The 19,731-nt window shown below is 32.0% G+C and overlaps 1 protein-coding gene across 3 annotated transcripts; it reads left to right on the forward strand.

Annotated features, from left to right (window-relative positions):
• The first annotated feature begins 14,837 nt into the window (after positions 1-14,837).
• On the forward strand, positions 14,838-19,502 carry LOC121127597 (testin). Of its 3 annotated transcripts, XM_040723017.2 has the most exons (7): positions 15,073-15,190; positions 15,257-15,526; positions 15,592-15,780; positions 17,043-17,522; positions 17,578-18,109; positions 18,717-18,983; positions 19,054-19,502. In XM_040723017.2, exons 3-7 carry the CDS (start codon positions 15,620-15,622, stop codon positions 19,270-19,272), a joined length of 1,659 nt encoding a protein of 552 aa, XP_040578951.1. In that variant the 5' UTR covers positions 15,073-15,190; positions 15,257-15,526; positions 15,592-15,619; the 3' UTR covers positions 19,273-19,502. The 3 variants fall into 3 exon arrangements, with proteins under 3 accessions (XP_040578950.1, XP_040578949.1, XP_040578951.1); XM_040723016.2 differs by lacking the exons at positions 15,073-15,190; positions 15,257-15,526 and adding an exon at positions 14,838-14,998; XM_040723015.2 differs by lacking the exons at positions 15,073-15,190; positions 15,257-15,526 and adding an exon at positions 14,860-15,002.
• Positions 19,503-19,731: the final 229 nt, after the last annotated feature.

Raw genomic sequence — 19,731 nt, forward strand, 5'->3', positions numbered from 1 at the left:
TCATAGTTCATAAAAATATAAAAAAGTCATTAAATGACTTTTTTATACCTATGAATGTATGGCATTCTTGCTTTTCTTATCATGCCGTACGTATACGTACATTATACATCTATGTATTTAATCAAAGCATATATTCAATACATAGATGCACACAAAATGCTAGATATTAAAAGTTAAATATCTTTGTCTTCGAACCCAAAACAAAAATCAAAATAGAGGAAGAACAAAAAGACCCAAATAAACCCACAACCAAACTCCAAAGGTTAATCAAAATAATGATCAAACGATTCAATTATGATTCAATGAATAATGACATATTAAATATGTAATGACAATATTTTGTCGTTCAAGCACATGAGGATTGGTTAATTATAGATACATTTATAGGTAGGTATCCACCTGTAATGCACATATCTATACTTATATACATTTCATTTGGATACCACACGCAAGCATATAATGTACACTACAAATATAAGTATATTACCTCTATGTGAAAGTCATCAATGAAGGACTAAAGAAAGAGAGAAATAATCATGTAAATATCCAAAGAATTCCTCTCACAAATGTCATTGGAGTCAAAACGTATCTACCTACGTGAGTATCTACGAGAATATATATATATAAATACATATATATACAGGGTTGATCTTATCTAGTGGAACACATTTTATTATTTTCAATTTTTCAAGAGTAAAATCCAAAGGAGAGGTTCCGTGAGGGCATTTATTTAACAAAATCATCTGACAATAGTGATCAACACAACTTTCATTCAATATGTGAGACTTGAGTTCTAATAATTGCCTATATACGAAGCCTAAATCCCTTGCAAACATTGAGTATGTAATCAGACTCGAGCTTGATCCACTCCTTCTTGATGGAATCTTCTAGAGACTGGGCACTCCTGTGAGGAGTAGCACACAGCCTCTCCTTGAGACGCGCCTTGAATGAGTAGTCCAAGGGATTCATGTCATGAGAGGAGGGTGTCCACATATTGAGGTCCCAAAAGTCCAGAAAATTGTCTCTAAGGAAGGCCTGGGTCTTAGCGCCGAGATGACAGTGAGCTCCATCTTGAATGAAAACAAAGTTGTTCTCGAAGTTTTATCTGTCCCAAACTAGCACTTTCTTTTCCAGAAGCTCGATATAAGTATCTGCATTGAGCCGCTCATTTCGCTTTACAAAAAAGGGAGGGCAGACTTCATGACACCCAAGACCATGCTTCTGGCTGGATTTTTTGTTCTGAAAACATTCCTCAATGAAGTTGAGACATTGTCTGAATGTGCAGTTGTGATGTAGCGCATATTCTGCTTATTCACAAAAGCATCAGAGAAGAGCAAAAAAAAATGTTGACTTTGAGAAAATTTAGAATCTTCTTTGCTCTTCCCATGCGATAAGATGTCTTGGGGTCTACGGCTAGGTGGATGGGACGTTGTCCTCCTCCGTATTTTTTGTACCAATGTCATTCCGGGTTGAAAATAGTAAAATGTGTACCACAAGATAAGATCAACCCTGTATAAATATGTGTACGTTAAAACTGCGATTTTCCTGGTGTATGACGGGCAGAGATTTATAGGTAAGCTCTGTATAAATGTACTCGTATATGTGCTCACAAATAAATACATAATAGCTAATGTTTCAAAGAAGAAAACGGCATAAAATGGCTTTTAATATGACATGTAATGCGTTATACCTAGGTTTAGTAGTGTTATCTAAGTCCTTATCTAGGACTTCAGTTTTAGTCCGGGACCGTCCTTCATATAATTTTTCAAACAAATAAAGTCCGGTCATTGATAACATGACTCAACTTTTTTTTATCATCAAAGGACCGATCCTAAAACTGCATTGGACTGTACTGAATAAATAAGGACTAACACAACACTAGATTTCAGGGTTTTATTAAAAGAAGAAAAGAGATGAAATAATCTTATCTATTTTGGGATTCAAATGTTATCTACATACGCATAAAAATAAAATATATAATGGTTCAAATTAACTATAAAATATGTATTGATTAATCATATGATTTCCGTATAATTAGTAGTATTATACAGTACCTAGCAGATCTCAATTATTATTTTTAGAATCAATTGTATTTATATTTGACATTTGTTGTCAACAAATTATGTACTGCATACAGTTTTTAGCCAAGCAGATTTTACAAGCTTAAAATTTGTACATACGTCTCATGACAGTTTATTTAATCATAATACGAGCCCTTTTAATTGTATATTATTATGAGAAATGGAACTCTTACACCAATAATATATTGTATTATTTTCATCAAAAAAAGGCTTTAAATTCTTCATTTATATTTTTTCATCACATTCTTTTAAACTTCAATTTGTACAATCTGCTTGTACTAATTACAACTTGTACAAAATTGCAAAGATTACATGTAATACATAAAAAGATGGCTTGTTTCACACGACGTTATCTTTATTGCATTTCTCAACATTTCCCTGTAAAGGAAAAGTGGAAAAGTTTCAAAATATTTTGGTACTTGGCCAATCCTTTCCAACTGTAGGAATATTCTTCAATTGCCCCAATTTAACTACAGTTAATTCGAGTTAAACCAATTTAAATTTAGAACAATACTATTGATCATGAATACATAGTAAAAAAATTGATGGATGACATAAAAATAGATTTTAAATTTATATTCATATTATTTAAATAACAGTGTGTCCCTTAAAATAAAATGTATCACCTATTTCTTTGTCAGCTGTTGATATTTCTGATCTTGGTTATTATTAGTAAATTGATTGTAAATATCAAACGTCATATATTGTTTTTTTTTTTTTTTTCAAAACAATAAATGTGCAAAAATATTAATGGACACTTGCCATTATTGTTTTCCCCCTCCCAGGTCTGGCACCACTAAGCTCAACAATTTGGAACAATGACTATGTACATTAGTTAGCTTCCAGTCAATTTGGGGGAAAGGTTGAGAGATACAACGAAAATATCATTATGAGTCTAGTAAACAAACAACCTAGGTAAACGATACTTATATTCTATTAACCTATACAACAATTCATTTTAATTTGGCTACTGTTGTGTATTTGAGTCGGATTTCATTTGCTTGTATTTCCTTTCTTTTTTATGAATATGTATTATATTTCTTTATAAATGATGTACCTTCTTATTGTAAAGGGTCTAAGCTCCTTATATTTACTCATGGGTACATCCCTTTCATCTTTTGCAAATACAAGTTTCTCATCAGTAAAGAAGAAGTAGAACCTTTCATCCGTTCCTTCCCATCTCCACTAACCTCCACTGTACCTATATATATAGAGAGGTGATGAAGTCACTACAATTAATGTTTTTGTCGGTCCTTATTTAGGATTGACAACTGCAGTCCAGTCCAGTTCACTCTCTGTCTGTCCTTGATGACGTCACTCTTTTTTTCTTTAAATCAGTTTGAGTATTGACCGGTCATAGGACTAAAAGGGCGAGTCCTATGACTAGACTGGACTGGATCGAATAAATAAGGACCGACCCAACACTAACTACAACTACATATTACAGCTTTGAAATCTTTTTGGATATTTCTTATGTTGCAGAAATAATCGTTAGTAGGCAAATACTACATTCTAGTCTTCATCATTATCCTTAAAAAAAATCAAAGTCCACATTTTTTTAGAATCATGAATAAATCAATTGGTGTGGTGTGCAGTGCAGAGTATGATGGGAATATTTTATCTTATTCATGGAGATAGAAAGGACAGTCCAAGGATTTGTACATACAGCATAATCTGATAGATGCTTTAAATAAGGGATATTCAACTACAATGAACAAAGGTTCAGTTATGCTCCAAAGTATGAATAGTTCCGCAAATGTTGAAAAAAACGATTTGAGAGCAGATAGTAATCGATACAATTCTACAACAATGCGCCATGAGCCGTTATTGAAAGAGGAAAGGCCAATGGGACAATAACAGAAATTTAAAAAATATTTTTCTGCTGATATATTATAATTGTAAATTCCATAAGTGGCCCTTCGGCCGCCCCTTGTTGCGCTGCCCTTACAGCAAAAGTGTAAACAAAACAAATAGATTTTTAATATATGATCCATTGCAATGACGTTACAAATCTGACACTTGAACCTTCAAGTTGTTTTAACTTCTAGGACAATCAGAATGTCTGTATTTTGACCACAGGCCATCAAGTGAGCCTACATATTCAATGTACATTCTTACATGCATCTCATATGATTAAGATGACATTGATAAATGCATCATTGTACTGTTAAATCCTACAATGTGACATCAAGATAAAAAAACTTCAATGTCAACCATTGGAATTTCTGGAGTCATACATGACGTGTACAACTTGACAACTTGAACAAGTTGTAACTTTTATAAGTAGATTGTACATATAGAAATATAAAAATGAGATGAAGTACTTTTAATAAAGAATTTAGAGTACTTGTGATAGTGCAAAAATGGAATATTCTATGGATGGTCAATATATTAATGGTGTGTAATTTTTGACTATTTGAACTGAAAATTACTAAATTTATAAGAGATATGTATTTTGTGCGACATTATGCAGTTAAATATCTATAATTATATTACTTGTAACTGTATATTGATAAAGTAAATTCTGCATATAGTATGTCCTAAAGGCAGTAGTGGCTTCCAGGCGGCGACAGAAGGCCTGGCACCCACTGTGGATCTATTCCTCCATCATGGTGTCCCAATGCTGGCTGATAGTGGCTTGGAGGGCTTCGGTATTTGGATGACTGACTTCTTGCAAGGCCTGTCCATGATATACACACAAAATGTGTAGTCAAGGGTGTTGGCGTCAGGGCTGGGGGGGATCAAAAGTGTGAAAAAATAGTTCAAAAGAACTCAAAATACTAATTCAAAGTTCATTAAAAAGAGTCTTGCAACGGAGGAGAAGGGGTGTCAAAAGCTCTTTCCACCCACTTCTTTGATAACTCTCTGGACATTCTGGTATAAAACCCCGAGATATCTTGCATAAGCCCTCAAGGACTTGAGGGGATTGGCCTGGGTTGTTTTCTTTCACTCTTCCAGATCCAGTTTGACCTTTTTGAGGAAGCCCTTCTTCTTCTCTGACGTTTTGACTTGTTGACGACGTAGACGGTAGTCCTGGAGACACCCAACTGCTTGGAGTGAGCGAAATGTACATAACGTTCAAGTGCCATTTTCTCTTCTTGTACGTAAGCTAGAGAGCGAAATTTGTTTTTTCTTCTAACTAATTGTCCATGCTTCAATATATCGAAATATGAATTAATTTCAATCACTCAACCTTCATTAATTATTATCGAATTAGTCAGGGTTCAAATTTCAATGGACAACCCGGTATCAATGTTGAAAGTAAGTCATTTTGGATTGTAGATACTTTATTCAAAAAATAACAACAGCGTACGGATCGTATTAAAATGAAGAAAAAGAGAGTATTTATATATAATTGTATCAAAACGTTATGTAAAAATGAATAAAATCTTGCAGATGTTTAGGTCAACCCTTATTAAAACATAAAAAAAATGGGAAGAACTATATAGAGATAAAAAAATGATGAGTGTTAGCAACAAGTTTAAGTACTCCTTATGACATCAGGACATATTTAAAAATAACGTTAAGCTGTAATTATTATGTTTATTTTATTCTTGAAGATAAAACATCTAAGTATTGAGTAACAACAAGTGAGTTTTCTCGTAAAAAACTGATATTAACACTGAAGATTATTAAATCAAAATGGGTCTCTTCGTGGACGCTTAAAAACTCTGGTTCGTACCCTGCATTGACTCAAAATAATAATTGATGTGTAATTTTAACAGATCAAAAATGAAGTGATAACATCAATTTAGTAGTTGATAATTAAAATGACTGATGTTGAAATTAAATAAGATGTTATTAGATAAATAAATTGTAACTTGTACAGTTGACTCGTCCAAGTTGCAACTTGAACACAAAATACCTATTATTTACTATATATTTGGATTTTAACCTTTCTCTTCGACAAAACTTTCTCTCTCTTTCTTTGATTGTATAGAATCTATGTATGTATTGTGTACCATAATTAATTTTAGGAACGTGTTCATTAAATTCGAATAATGATAAATAAATGTACATACATTCTACATACATTTCTATATAAAAGAATATAATCTTGAATGCATTTTTGTAAGGGGAGAGGGAGGAAGGCTTATTGAAGGAAATACTACTTCATTCTTAAATTACAAAAAGAAATCCGCAAATGTCAATAAAAATCACAAAGTTTTACATTATATGAATACATAAATGTAATAACGGATAATTAAATGTTTTATAATTCATTAAAATTAAATTTGCATTTGTAAAACGAAATGTTTTTGAGTTTTAAAATACCTATTACTTATGTGGTTAAGACTTTAAAATTAAAGCATTTGAGTAAATACTTACATGATAGAATAAAACTGTCAAGCAAAAGGCTTTGACAAGGTTAATGGTGTCCCACATGTGTTTGTAGAGAGGCAAAAGATCCACGTATTTGACCATGAAGATTATTATTTATTTACATCCATGAATGAAGAGTTAAAATGCCATACTATTTTTTAAAGAATGACTTCTTAAAAGTTCAAATCCCTCGTAAACTAAGTAATCTTGGATTTAGAGATTTTGACAGACTAAGGATCCAAGAAGGAGAAGAGAGAGGAGAGAAGAAAAGAAACACCTGCAACTCGCTAAAAGATTATACAATATATTATATTACACACAGGTACTCTTCTGAGATATCTTTAGAACATGGTGAAGGATTTTTGGACCTGAAGGAGTATAGAAAATGACCTTAGCCGAAAATGGTAAATATATAATATCTATGTATACATTTACATACAGAAGAACCCTAGAACTCAATGCTAATTTGTTACAGAAAAAGTTTCGTGAATCGATGCAGTCAATTTTCATATCAATTTTGCCAAAAAAAAACTGGATGGAAATACAGTAAAACTTGGGAATAAAGTCTTACCATTGTTTAAGACCCGCTAAATTACAATGCTAACTAGCGACATGTGACCGAAATGTATTTTTTTCACAAAATTCAAGTGGATTCCGAAGTTCTGTTCGATTACAAAGTTTTCTCGCTATTAAGCTAAAGTATTTAGTACATTTGATGAATTTATAATGTTATAGTTTACAACAATTAACCCTTGTGGCGTGCTCCGAATATATTGATTACCAAAAAAGTTGAGGTTCCGCAGTGCTCATATAACATTTTTTCCCTCGTATTTTGTAAACATAGTAAGGAATAATGAAATGAAGGACGTAATTTTAAAATATCAAATTAAATCCAGATATAAGAAACTCAGAAATAATAAAAATACGTTTATAGTCAACTTTCTCTCGAATACCAATTTTGTACTACATATAAAATATATAAATATTTTGCATAAATAGAATTGAGGAGTTTGTAATGAAAAAACTACCTTTAAAAATTATTGAAGGAAAAATGTTTTATTGCGTGTGCTCTTTCTTCCTTTTTTTCATGATTTAATTGGTCGTCGTGGTGTTAATTTATCACTCTGAAGTAAGCATTATTGTTTATCTTTGGGGTAAACTATTTTTTAAAATGATAATTACAAAATAAATATTTATAAATTTAAATATAATTATTATGTTATCCTTGTACTAATGCTATTTTTAATGTTGAAGAAGGTTATCCTTTTAATAGCAATAATTTATCCCCCCCAAAAAAAAAAAAAACCAGATAACACTGTTATATATTATTATTAACTGCCAGTTGATGTTAACAGAGGTCTTAATTCAGGTGTACCTTATTTCTTGCTCTCGCCTTCTCCTCGTGTTCTTTTTTTTTTTTTTTTCATTACAAACTACTCAACTCTACTCATAGAAGAATTATGAATTAAAAATTCCACATAAAATCAATATTTTCTTCCTTTTCCCTTTCAACATTTTTTTTTTTAACAAATTTAATTTATTTTTTTCAAAATGGGAAAGATAATCGCATGGGCAAAATATCATTTAACTACTACATTTCTAACAGCATTGAGATGAAATAGGTGGAATATATATTAACTTTAAGAGAAATAGATTGCATTATTTATACACACAAACAATGTTTAAAATTAAATCAATATTAACTAATTGAGAAAAACAAAAAACTACCATAGTTAATTTACTTTCAGGCCATGGAAGTAGTTATAGGGCAAAAACCTACTCAAAAATAAAATAGAAAAAACACTGGTTCAAAGGATTAATGAATATCAAAAAAACTCTAACATTAAACTCTTTATCCATAATAGAAACATTAGGACTTTTATTAGGGGAATCGTTCAAGCATTGTCTAGATGAACTAGTTACGGACGAGGATGAGTATACAAATCCATTGTTATCTATCAACTTCATAAGAATGAAGAACTCCAATGAGGATTTTTCTTGATTTAAAGGTACATTTTTTTATGTATATTTCTTTTTAAATTCATTTCACATTACTTTTCCATCAATACGAATGTATATCGTGAGTACCCCCAAAACACTTTCACTGAATGATAGCCTAAAAATCCTCAATAATTTATCAAAAACAGGATCTAATCAAACCTTTGGTTCCCTCAAAATGGGAAATTTCAAAATGACTTGTTGAATCTCCAGTTTTTTCATTCCTCCAAGTCTTTCTTCTTCGAAATGAAGTTCGGCTGATGGTAGCTGTATCAGTTTTCTCAGCATCCTTGATATATTACATCATATTCTTGATGCGGGGTGGGATTGCACAATGAGTTAATGGATTTGGGAAAGGGGTGGGACCTGGTCAATAAGTTTTTACTCGCAGGATGTTCTTCACGCACTGACTCTAAGAGCCCTTTATTATTATAAGTATCGTATTTACATTTTCATACGAATACGCAAGAGTATTCAAAAATTGTAGTTTATTTTTAATACATACTTTGGATATAAGAAAAATCTGGATGTAGTTCACTTCTCATATGAAAAATAGCAGTTTCTTGTATCCTAATTTGACTGTATTTAAATCTTTTTATAGTTGGATCATTATAACGTTCCATTTTTAACATGTTGAACAAGGGTTTATTTGAGGGAAAAGGAAAACGATTTTTAGTCAATGATAGATTTAATAAAATTTTCAACCAAATATAATGGTCCTATTATTTGAAATGTGAATCAAATCCTTTAAAATAAAGGTATAGGAGTATTATGTATTTACAAATAATAAAACCTGCAGGTTCCTATTTTACAAGTCCTCAAAAGGTCATACCTTAAAATAAATATATATTTGAAGAAGTTATAATGTTATAATTTACAACAATTAACCCTTGTACTGAGCCGTATAAGAGATTCATACGTAGTATATTCATCGTTATGACTTAATATATTTAAATCCTATATTTTAATTATGAAAGATAAGAATCTATTTATAAAAAACTAGAAAAGCTTTTACAGAAAATAAGTGATAATAAAAGTCCACAATATAATTAGGGACTCTCCAAAAAAGATCCTTCGATAATAAGGCACATATAATTATATAAATTAAATCCAACCAATTAAATGGTATCCAGCCATCTTGCAAGTAATACCAGATTGGGAGACAAATTTTGTATCATAGAAAAGGATGAAATTATATTCCGATTTTCAAAAAAAGAGAACATGTTAATAGTTTGAAATTAACAAATTTATGAATAAAATTTCAATAAATTTTGATTTATCCTTAATAAAGATACACATTTTTAATTATTCTATTATTTTTAATCATTTTTTTTTTTTTGTTCCATACATCATTATTATTTTGTTAAAAAGTCCCAAAACGGGACAAGATGTAGAAAGAAGACAGTTGGTCACCTCAGCATTGATTGATGCAATAAATTATTGATGGAGAGTTTGAAAGACTTTCAAGTATCACTCAATTTCGGTGGGACTAACGCATTTCCAATCAAAATAACACTCTCGTGCCATATATTGCATTTCTCACGCATTTGTATCATTAATCATAAAAGTTCAAAATGGCTGATTTAGATCCACAATATTTCCAAAGAGAACCCACTCATTTACGTCAGTAAGGCTTTAAAGCAAGGCACATGTTCTCCTTAATGTTTTATCCTAAGTCAATAAATATTTATATTGGCATGAAAAATTTTTCATTTATCATGGTGTTACCTCACTAACACAAAAATAAACTCTGTATTTTGCTGTCAGCTGTCAATGTTTATTTATCTTTTCCCCTAATATGTGTTCAAAACGTTGATTGGTTGAATTAGAATGAACTTTGGTTAAGCTGAGAGTAGTGGTATTCCTATACCCTTCTAGGGTGAGGGGCTTTAAGCTCCCCCTTCCCCCGAAAAAAAGTATGATATATGTATATAGTATATACATTTAATAAACTTATTCATATAAGTAATTATATTGTGGTGTTGTTAATTTTTTGGGTTTTTGGTACGCCCCCGTGTGAGAGCAATTCCCAACAATCATTAAATAATAATTCCATAGTGGGGAAGAATTGGCCAACTAACAAAATACCAGATTTTTGGCCTTTTTTCTATTTCTTTTCAGATGAGAGGTTGCGAAGTACAAAAAGGTAACGATGAGTTATCAAAACTTTTATTTAATGTTTAATGACGTCACACAGTAAGATTAAAAATCCTTCTCAAACCTGATTGAATAATTCTGATTATTTTTTACAATTCCGATGTTGATGAATTAAAAAGAAGAAACAGAGAGTGGCTGAGTTAGGGTTAGGCTATCCATGAACAACAAGTGATCCAATAACAGTATTATTTTAATTTTCATTACGAGTAGAATTATCATTTATTGGATATTACAAGTAAACTTCCATCACGTTGAGTTGCATACTTCTTCATCTACATACATAGTATGTATGTAGATGAGTCATTATATATTGTACTGACTTAGATGAATCTAACATATATATTTTGGTTTGAAATGAAGATATTAATCAACAAGCAGAGAGGAGAGGGGTGTGTATGTTATGGTCTTATGTAGTAGGTATCATCATGATAAGGAGAAAACATTTACATATGTAAATAACCAGAATTTGTTTGTGAATTTTTCGTTTATAAATTGTTATGAATTCATACTTTATTGATTATTATCCTACTATTGGTTATAGCATGAACATCAAAGGGTAAAAATGCCCTCACCACGAAACATCCTTTTATTTAATATAATTAAGAATGAACGTGACCAACGAGTTATAAGCAGATATTATAATGTATTTCCAATGGAAGTGAAAAAAAGAGAGATTGTGTAGAACGAATTGGATATTTTCAATGTTCATACGATTGGTTTCATCAATGAAAATGCGGTATGTAGGTATTCAAAATTCATGCCGAGAAATCATGATTATAATTACATTGATTTGATTTTCTTTAATGAAAGATAGGATTAGTATCTGTAATTCCTTATTCTCTTGATTAAGTTATGAATTTCTTCCATGATTAAGTATAGGTGTAAAAACAATATACATATATATTTGATGATGTACATTGTACAAGTTACAGATAGGGCCGGTTCCTGATATGGGCAATCACCCAAGTACTAGCATCTGTAGTCTGTTTACTCTGGTTGTTAGGTATTTGGGACTTTGGGGACATACCTAAAAATTGTATTCACCATCAAATGGCAATTTTCTGAATGAAGATAAACTGATGGCACAATTTGGTCTGATAATTCAAGAACATATCAACTGTTCAAAGGGGGGGGGGGTATGTTCAAGCAAGACTTTCCACTTTGGAAAACTTGAAAAATAAGTTTGGAGTGCTCTGACACATCTTAAAAGTCTCACAGATGAAGGGCTGTCAGAAGAACATCAAAGACTATGTTCTTGTTTAAGCTACTGACATTTGTCAAAGAAGATGAGCTTTCTAAGATGTTTCCAAGTGTGTGGACTGCTTTCAAATTGGTCTCACTCTCCCAGTCACTATTGTTGTAGCCGAGAGGAGCTTTTCTAAGCTAAAGCTCATCAAAACTTACCTTAGGCCAAACGTATCACAAAAACACCCCTTACTGGTATTATCAAGCAGACAGTTGCTGAGAAGATCTCATACTATAATAGAATCAATGACTTTGAATCAAGGAAGGCAAGGATCGTCAGTCAATAAATGGGAGTTGTGCTTTTTATGGGTTTGTTATTTAACGTATTTTATTGTATGATACTTGTGTAATGAAGGATTTTTGCAATTCAGCAAAATTTGATTATGTTATTGTATTGTATTTGTTGTTACTGTGTGGGTGGATTTAATAAATAAGTTTTTTTGAGTTTTCCTCTCAATTTAACTTAGGGAGGTGGAGTTGAAGTTTGTCTAGGGCGTCATAACAGCTAGGACCGCCACTGTGTACACACACAGGATGGTACCTTATCCTAATTGAAAACAAATAAAATGTTACAAAGTATAATTCTACCAATAATAATACCCCTTAAATAAACAGCGCTCTCCACTGACATGAAAGGTGTTGATTTTTCTACAATCTTATATTAGTATTTTGAACGTTGATGGGTTAAACTTGAATTAGTTATTGTGCATCTATAAGTAGTATAGTTGCAATTAGTAGGGAAGAATTGACTAACTAGCTATCAACAGATTTTGGCCTTCATTTTTCTTTTTTAGAAGAAAGGTTGCGTTATTAATAATAAATATAACGTCATGATAAATGTACCTATATATTGTAAAGAAACACTTTGTCGGCAATGAAAAGGACTTAACACCTCATGTCTAAAAGGATAATAAAATTTACATTAATACGATATTCAATTATTTATGCGGTTCAGCCCTTTATTTTTATGGAGAAAAAAAAACATTCCAAAGAGGACTCCTGGGACTCCATTTAATCCTCTCCTGTATAGATATCATACCTGTAATTTTGAAAGAGATGTTGTGGATAAGGAGTATGTATTTATTTTTCAGAAAAGGAATGTGATACTAAGCAGTAAGGATATTGCAAATTCACATTTGATGAACCATTTGCATAGCTCCATTCGTTGATTTAGGATGAGGGCCGCTCACCAAAGACTTTATTGCCCCTTGGATTAGATATTGTACATTATTATAAACCTATCCTAGAAATAAAAAATAAGCCCTATAAATTGTTTTTTTGATTAACATCTGTTCTGATTGGTGGATTTTGGGATTTATATATAACTTTTATACATATGTACACGTTAAATCTTAATTTTCATTTATAAAATGAACAACTACTGACGAGCTATGATTAAAAAAATTACTTCAACAAATATTAGGAAAAAATTAGACATTTATTCATCCTTGAAGGACATTAATGAGCAGTACAGAAATAAAATGGAAACAACGACCTTCTAATAAGTGAAAAACAAAGACAATCTATGGATACCATTTTTTAAGCTCAGCAGCATGTAAGGAATAGCTAACATTGATCGAGTTCACATAGACAGTACTAAATCTGTTGTTATTATAATGAGATAATATTTATGTTTCTATGAGCAAAGTATTCCGTTGATCCCTTTGGTCGCTAGTTAAGTGAATCCCTCGGATCAACAAAGGAAAGTAAGCTATTGTTCATGTCGAAATATTGGAAGTTATATTTGAGTCAAACCAGTTTTATATAGAGATACAATGTATTCTAATCGATAAGAGTAGTCGGGGTTTTGTCGAGACTCTTTTATCAGTGTGTTTTTAACTAATAATGGTGAATCTACAACAGTATGTACATACCTACATAGAAGAAAAATGTATATAATATATAAAATACACATACTTATATATTATACATTAAAGATTGGGCATGAATCAATATTTTTGATAATTCCATGACGCGTCTAAACTTCCCTCGACATAATGTCCTTCAGCATCCATCATAAATAACGTATTTATACAATAAAGTATCATTCATATCCCTTGCTTTATCAGTAAATCCTTGATTAAATATATAACACATAATGCAAGAATGATTTACAAACATCTTCTCTTCTCTAATCAAGATCTTCTTGATTCTCTCCCATAGTTACTCAATAATATTTATACAATAATATGTAAGTCTAAGTTTTCACGCTCAACTCAAGAAAATTTAAAATAAATGGGCAAAAAAAGGAAATTCGATACACTTTGATACAAGAAATATTCTTTTGACGAGGGATCACTTAGCTATATATGTATGTGATAAGTGAAAATACATTTTGCAAATTAATTCCAAGACGGAACAGAGTAGCCCATGAGTGAGTGTGTGTGTATGAGACTGCCTTGTCCTTGAACAAGCAAGCATTGTACGTATATACGGTATATAGTATGAATTCCATCCTCAACGTAGTTAGCAAGAGTAGTGGTGCCACCGAGTGCGCGAAAAATTTGCAGATGACGTCATAAAGGGAAAACTTGAATGAAATAGGGATGGAGGTAGAGTCTGTATGATTATAAGAGCATATTACATATAAACCTATGTTAATGTATATCCAGAGAAATGTATCCATCTTTATTCTACAATAGAGTACAATTTATAAATGATAATAAGTGAAGAATAAGGAGAAGACATTGATAACAGCAAACCTCCTTAGCACGTTTTATCCCCTTGAATTGAAATTTATTTATTTTATTTTATTCCTCAAATTTATTTCATCACGATAAAAATTATTAAATACATAATATAATATTATAATACAAATGTTTGTTAGTATGTTTGTACTATATGATCCCTCTAGTTCTACGATGAAGGGGTCTGATTTTTTTATTCAGTGTTCCTTAGTTTGACTTTGAGCCCTCCACTACTTTTTGAAAGGAGTAAGAAAACGTACGTATGTAGAGCCGGCCCTGGGTCCACCACGCGCCTTTTTTTAAGACAAATATTACACTTATTTATATTATTCTCAATCTTTATCAGTCAGTTACTTGAAATCCAAAGGATTAGTTGGTTGTGTCAACGTTGTCTCTTATTTTTCTTAGTCCTAGACAATCATAGAGTGTGTTTTTTTCTTTTGATACTACTTGTATTTGTTGTCTGTTGAGCTCCTCATCCCTTTGCTCCACTATCAATTCTTCATTGTAGGTAAGTTTTCTTTTCCTTATCAACAGTTTGTACATTATTGTAAAATTATCATTTTTATTACAAATTACGTCATTCCAAGTCGGAGACTGATTCATAAAGACGAAGCTCTTTAACGGGAACACAAAGTTTTATCTTCCTCTTTTCTATGTTTTTTTCTTTTTTTTTTTGGTTAAATTAATGAGACGAATGTATGTACATAAATTTTTCTCGACGTCTGAATGAGTCATTTATGTGGATTTTTTTTTTTGTATCAGGAAAGTAACACTGGGGACACCCCATAGATACAGCCTATGTACTCAATCTCTTTTTGTTGTAGTACATATTTTTCCTCTGTACTTACATTTTTCTTCAAGTGAGTAACACTTTAGAAAGGAATAATCAATAGTATCCTTAGTTCTTGGATGTTATTCGTATAAAGGTCAGGAGGCTCTGAGTTCCCTTCCACCTACCCCTCTCCTCTCCTCTCTCTAGTGCTCCCTCCCCCTCCCATAAAAGAAAAGCAAAGGATTTGTATTTTCTATATTGTACATACATTCAAACCATACCTATAGATGAAGGAGCTTTTCTACATTCGAACTTTCTTTTTCAGCTCATATGGAATCATCAACAGAAATAAAATGAGTGAGGCAGAGAATGGATTTATGCAGCCGAATCCGGCTTTGTTCGATTTGGAGGAACGCCGAAAAAAGAAGAATTCCTTAGCTCATGAGCTAGGAGAAGGATCCTCCTGTCGTATATGTCTGGGGAAATGTCCAGGATTTCAATTACATTATTGGAGGTAGGACACAAAAAACAGCAAAGAGTAATACTCCTATCAGTGCCAATAGTGTCATTGAGTTTAAAGTTTTCAATCAATGTTGATACATACGTATATAATTTATTTGCCATTGTCCTTCTGTGATGCCTTATGTGCATAATGTACATTTATAGACACACAATAGCTTACGAGGCAGCACATAAATGCTCTACTTAATGTAAAACTAAGTACACATACATGTATTAACGTTTACCTATTCTAATGAAACAAAGTGAAACAACATGGAAGTCACTAATAACTCTTTTTTTCCATCTTTATATAATGCTTTACTTTTTTTTTAACTTTATTAAATCACTCGTTTCCCGGATGTATGCTGTGCCGTGACAAAAACCATTACACACGACAACCACAGCATATCTGTGGTTGGATTTATCATGTGGCAATGGTGTCAAAAGTGGGGTCTGACTCAACAATTATAATTAGTTCATTATCGTTGTTACGAACCAAAAATAGTGATCTGATTTGCTATACTGATTTAATTCTGATTGATTGTTGCTCAATGATAAAGCGTGTGTGTTTGTGGCTTATACGAGATCTTTGCATGCTCCATTTCTGGAAAAGACCTGTCAAAATATTAACAAGATGATTGACCTAGATATAATTTTTACTCATGGGTTATTTATGTACTACATATATGAATAAAATCTGTTCATCATTAATCTTTGTGCATTATTTTTGCACTTGAACATTTTTATAAGTTAGTTTTGTTTAATAGGTACGGTTATATGTATATAATATAGAATCATTATTTCAACGTTTAAATATAAACGGATTTAATGGTTCATCATTTATATATTATCATTGATTGATCTGAATGGGGTTTCACCTTTAACCAGTTGAGGAGGTGTCATTCGGATTTTTTTAGGAATATAATAGATCGGTTTTTTTTCCTTATCTTTTAATTCAAGTCAATATAATCTTAAAAAAAACTTTCGGCTGCTTCGAAAAAAGTATTTATACACAATGGGAAGATATAAATTTCTTTCATAGTGTGTGCATGCACAGAAGAAATATGTAAACCGTTTATGGAAAGAAACTGCAGATTTTTTCACACTTTATATATACGAATATATATATATATTTTTTTTTTTTTTTTTGCAATAGAGAAAAGTTAAAAGCTTATTATTCTTACTCTTGCAAATTATGAGAAGCTATTATTCCTAGTTTCAGTAGAGGTTACTGATTAAATTATCAATAATTAAGCGACGCTTCCATTTTTTCAGAAAGGTGTGCTCCAATTGTCGGTGTGGAAAGGCGGAGCATGATGTGAGAGACTCTGAAATCGATCCTGGATGCTATTTTGTGGGCAAAATATTCGATAGACCTTTGAGGAGTCTTAAAGAAGAGCTCGAGTTCTGTTATGGTAGATTCTCACCGAATGAAGAGCTGAAGCGTGGTTCTCGTCTAAATGGAAATGACTCTGGAAATGAGTCTATCAAAACAGATGATGAGGATGACGAAGCAAAGAGACGTCTGAAAGGAGGGAATGGAGTACCTAATAAAAAGGTCACCTTGGATTGGGTACCTCCAAATGTATCTGGATCTCGAACTCTTATTACTAAGTACCTGAAAAGTCTACCCTATGTTCCCATTTCTGGTAGTTCTGGAGCCATTCAGAGAAGGCAACAGCTACAAAAACAATTCCCAGTTCATGATATTGAACCCGATAAGTGTCATAATTTAACTGCCGGAGAAATCGACTCGTAAGTATCATTTTAAATAGCAACAGCAAATCCTTTCTTCATTTTCATCTTTCAGAATGGCCAATTACTTATTACACGTGAAAGAAAACAATGTTGGTCAGGGTATGGTGTTGGAAATCCCTGATGAGGACTTCCCACCACCCCCTCCTCCATTGGAAAACTTATGCATATCTGACGAAGCTCCAGATTATCTTCCCCCTCCTCCTCCCTCTCTCCTGGAAGATTCCGATAATTCCAATCCCCTTGATACCACTCCAGGAATTAGTCCAGGTGAAGCACCTAAGAAGGATGACATCAACCAAGTTTCTTCACCTCTCAAAAAACTATCAAAGGGTCCAATAATACCTCCTAAGAATGGGAACTTGGGCGAATACCTCAATACAGACTTCCCAGTACATCAGTCAAAGGAAAAAGAGTCGTCACCTTTAGTAAAAGATGACTCTCCTTCAAATCTTCCTCTCATCGTAAAAGGAAAGTGTGATGGGTGTAAGATGGTGTTTCTTCCTGGTGACGTTGTTATTAGAGCAGAAAGAGCTACCGATGGTCAATTATGGCATCCAAGTTGCTTCAAATGTTCTGCATGCAAGGTACGTATACATTTCATGCTTAAATATGTATTAAGATATTTTATTTTCTTTGAATCATGGGATTATTTGATTAATTGCGAAGTTTATTTTTATCATTCTTTTTAACTTAAAGTGACGTCGTTCAAATTTTTTATTTATCAATTACATACCTTTTCAAAAATGTTCATTGTTGTCTTTGTCTTTACCGAATTTTATTTACTATGTCATACACGTCATTTTTATGAAGGATTTACTTAGTTACCTATTTAATAAGTAAACATTTTTAAAAGGTAATTATAATTAAAAATGCTGAAGAAGAATTAAGTGTACATATTTATGGATCTAGCGATAAACAAATTGTTCTTCTTAGTGAATGTAGTTGTGAATATAAATAATGTAATTGAAGTCTGCTTATCATTATTTTAGCGACAGGTAAAATGATGAACCATGACTTATTGTTTGGCATTTATTTACGTTAAAAGTAATTATTCAAGGCAGAAAATAACATATCTTTGATATTATATTTGATATGTACCTAAGTATGTATGTAATATTGTATTCAAGGCCAATCATTGATGGCTTGAATACAGTAACAGTAAGTTGACCAATAAGTAACGTTGATTTGTAGGAGCTCCTTGTGGATTTGCTTTATTACTATGATGAAGGGAAGCTGTACTGTGGACGAGACTTTGCTGTGATTGTATCCAAAATTCCAAGGTGTGCCGCCTGTGATGAACTAATATTTGCAACTGAGTACACAGGAGCTGAAGAAAAAGTATTTCATTTGCGGCATTTCTGTTGTTATGAATGCGATCGTCCACTTGCTGGTCATAAATATATATCCGTCGAGTCACAGCCCCATTGCTTCATTTGCTATCAAGCCAAACATGGAAAGGTTCGTATTTTTTTTATTATAATTAGATTTTCCAACTTTTACTAATGTTATTATTATTATTTTTTTTCAGGTTTGCAAGACGTGTAATGAATACATCAATCCTGGAGATCAAAGATTGAGCTTAGACACGGATCATTGGCATGCCACGCATGAATGTTTCTGTTGTGGTGTGTGTGGAAAGTCTCTAGTCGGTGAGAAAATGACGCGTAAGGATGGTTATATTCTTTGTAGCTCAATATGCAGGGTTAAATTGATTGAAAGCATGGTTAAGCGTGGAGTTGTTGTTTAACATGACTATCTTCATCCCTCTATTCATACATACATCCAGATGTGATGTTTATATTTTCATATGTGTGCCATGCTACCGCTGCTAATATTACTCTTTAACAAATGTGACTCGCCTGCCACTTCTTCCATATTCCATACATTTCAAATCATATATACCTACAAAAAATATATATTATTATACGTTTAAGTTATGAGTTTGTCAATAAAAATAAGTCATAGATACATAATACATATATCTATATATCGTTTCTCTTTTAGAACCAGGCATATGTCAGTTTCATAATTCCATTGTTTATAAAACAATGAGTTCTACACAAAGGTTATGAGTCTTGAATACTAAAATCCAATTTTGTCTACTTTTATGAAGAATTGGATCGTGATTGAAAAAATCTGTTTATTTTTGCGTAGGGGAGAAAAGGGCCCTTACTTATTTGCATCCAAGTATGTGTTTATATGATAA

This window comes from Lepeophtheirus salmonis, chromosome 13, assembly GCF_016086655.4.
Source record: "Lepeophtheirus salmonis chromosome 13, UVic_Lsal_1.4, whole genome shotgun sequence".
Taxonomy (NCBI): Eukaryota; Metazoa; Arthropoda; class Copepoda; order Siphonostomatoida; family Caligidae; genus Lepeophtheirus; species Lepeophtheirus salmonis.